General features: G+C 35.4%; 1 protein-coding gene across 1 annotated transcript; it reads right to left on the reverse strand.

The window, feature by feature from the left end:
• Positions 1-546: 546 nt before the first annotated feature.
• Positions 547-2,224, reverse strand: LOC104114013 (inositol-tetrakisphosphate 1-kinase 1-like). The gene has a single exon (XM_009624351.4). It carries the CDS (start codon positions 1,990-1,992, stop codon positions 910-912), a length of 1,083 nt encoding a protein of 360 aa, XP_009622646.1. The 5' UTR covers positions 1,993-2,224; the 3' UTR covers positions 547-909.
• Positions 2,225-3,172: the final 948 nt, after the last annotated feature.

Raw genomic sequence — 3,172 nt, forward strand, 5'->3', positions numbered from 1 at the left:
TCAAATCACTCAGGCTAAAACTTGCATAATAAGCCAGCATGATAATCATAAGCTACTTTTTGAGACAGGACAGCTTTTTATCCAAACGATGACCGAAAAGAAGCCTCTTACCTGAAAGGGAATACCTTGATCAAAGATATTTAAGTGCAACTAGAATCATAAAAGACAAATCGAGCACTCATGGTAAGTGGAAGTAGCCTCTCATACTCAAGTATAGCATAAGAATCTGACATCTAATATGGATTAACTGTTATGATACAAAAGCTAATGAATATGATCACAGTATGTACAGTCTTTGATTGAGTTGTGGTCTAGAAAAGGAATATTCTTGCAGACATAATTCATTTTAACTCCCATGAACGAGACAGTATAATGAAGAGTTATCCATATAGACACCAAACAGGAAAGAAAATCTCCAACGAGCTAGATTCCTCTTACGTTATTGAAATATATAAACAGAAAGAAGTCGTTATTTAGGATACAACATTCACATGCGTAAATTGAACTGTAAAACAGACAAATTAGGGAAATATAGAATGATAACCATTGAGAATACAGCAAAATGCATTGATATCAAAGTTGTTGAAGGCACATATTGAAATAGTCACCAATGAAATACAGTTGCCTTTAAGAAAACTAAACTTGCCTAGAAAAGAGTATCTGCAAGTACCTATCTCCGCTGCAAAGATAGAATGTACATGTTTTCAACAAAGAACACCATCTAATGCCTTAAAAAAAAGGCCATATCAGGAACCTACTTATTCACTGCTGTACTAATAACTCCCTACCTAAAAGAAACTCCTGCGGTTTTAACAGTAACCCGTGACACAGTCCATATCTTGAGCAAATCTTCTGATCGACCCTTCACCACCCTTTGCCATGCAACTTTGATTTGTGCACTTCACATCCTTAGACCTGAATAGTGTTCTCTTTTTCTTCCCTCTTAAGAGGCGAAACGGGTAATGTTCCTTCATCCTCACCATACCCTTTATTCCCAACCAACATCCTAACCTCCTTTTCACAACTACCCTTTTGTAAACTCTCGAAACCCTTATCAGAATTCAATACATCCCAGAAAAAATCTGTCATCACACTCTCGTAATTCGGCATCTTGGCATAACCAGGGAAATAGTTAATGTCAATAATAAGATACCTATTACCAACTCTATTATCCCTAATCAAATCAAAGTTAAAAAGATGCAATTTCGTAGCTCGTCTAAGCCCTCTAGCTATATCTGTCAAAAAACTCAATGGGGGCAATTCAGCATCATCCAAATTCATCAACTTATAGAACTTATCATCATTTTTCTCACAAGTATTCAAATTTGAAACCTGCGAAAATGACAAGTAACTCTCCAATTTTCCTAAATTCTCCTCGATCACGTCAGGCAACGACTTCCTCTTCACACATTTCACGTAGTCCCCAACCACATACACCTTAAAAATAACCGCCCCATGATTCACAAACTCCTGTAACACTATCGGCGGTTTCAATTTACTTAGCCCGTCTTTATTAAACACTAATAACATCTTATGTGATTTCGCACTACCATCAGCCACTAACGGTTTCGCAATCATAGGAAATTTCAATCCCTCACTTTCCAAATAACTTGCAGACACGATTTTCGCGTCGTAAACTACAGTCTGTTTAGGAATCCCAAAAGACGCCGTTTCGCACTTAATTTCCAGCTCGGTCGCTACCTGAAGCATTGAGATTCTGTTATGTAACCGCTCGATTGACTCGGGCGAATCAATAATAAGCGCCTGAGGATTTTGTAAAGAGAACTCTTTCAATTGCAGTCTCCAATCCTCGCCATATAACTTGTGAAGCACGCAATCGAACGGTCCTTGTTCGATTAAAGGCTTATCCATATCGATTCGAATTAGATCGATTCCTCGTTCGCTCGCGAGGTTCACGAGCGTTGCTTGTATGAAACTCGCTTGTTTCTTCGGTGCTAAAGCGTAACCAACTCCGAATCTCCGCTCCGCCATTGATACACACAAAAACTCAAAACTTACAATGCTTCAATCAACGTTAACCACATTACAGAAAATTTCGAGAATTTGGATGTGATTTGATGAAAATAGCAAAAAAAAACTAGGGTTTTGAATTAGGAAATTTTTTAGATTTCGATATGATCGATAGATATGCATTTATTTGGGTATGTGTCAGTGTTTTGTGGAGTGAGGAAATGGTGAGAGAGAGGGGAAGAGAGGACAAATGGAGGAGGAGGTGGGAATATATATAGAGGTGAAAGCGAGGGGGGTGATTAGGGTTTTGATAAAGTGACGGGGGGTGGGTTGACGTGGCATATTCTAAGGGACTATATTAATGGCCGTTTTGTTTAGGAAATATCTTAATTTTACCGTTAATAAACTAATTTGTATTTACTCTTTAGATATACTGTAATTTCATATGCCATTGAAGTAGCATGTCCTGTTATAATCATTTTATGACGCACGGGCGGCCCAACCTTATCGAAGGCCTAAAGCAAAATCTTAATAAGAGGTCTTAATATATATCATTTTAAAAAAAAATAGACAAGTGAGAATGTGGAATTAAAAAAAGTGAGAACTTAGTTTTATAAAATACAAAAAATTAAATGAATTTAACGTTGATTGCATCACAATTGAAATGGGAGATTCCAGAAAACATAAGTGACTCCTTTTTTTTAGTAAGTCCCTTTCTATATTCGGTAACAATTCAACTTTAGATTTTTCTTTTTACCATTAATGAGATGATTTCTAGCCCAAAAGCTTCTATGATTTATTTAAGATTACAAGTTTCAAAAGCCTTCCTTTATTTTATAAAATCCATGTCCAGTCAAACACTTTCATATAAATTGGGACGGAGAGAGTATAATTTATGTAAGGAAAATAAATAATAAGTTAGATTATTAGATATAGTTACGTGACCAACTAATGAATAGAGAAATATTATTAAGTAAAAAAGTAAAATAAGATTGACAGAAAACTATTTTAGTTATATTAATTAGAGGAAGAAATCGAGTTATTAAAAATTAATATGACAATAAAGAAATAAATTTATCAATAATAAAAGATAATTATATAAATAATATACTACTATATATAGAGAAATACTAGTAATTTTGGGGCTCTTAAATATTTGGGGCGTTCACTTGCTTTAGGGTTGGGCCGCCCCTGTTATGAG

The sequence above is a fragment of the Nicotiana tomentosiformis genome, chromosome 12 (genome assembly GCF_000390325.3).
Source record: "Nicotiana tomentosiformis chromosome 12, ASM39032v3, whole genome shotgun sequence".
Lineage (NCBI taxonomy): Eukaryota > Viridiplantae > Streptophyta > Magnoliopsida > Solanales > Solanaceae > Nicotiana > Nicotiana tomentosiformis.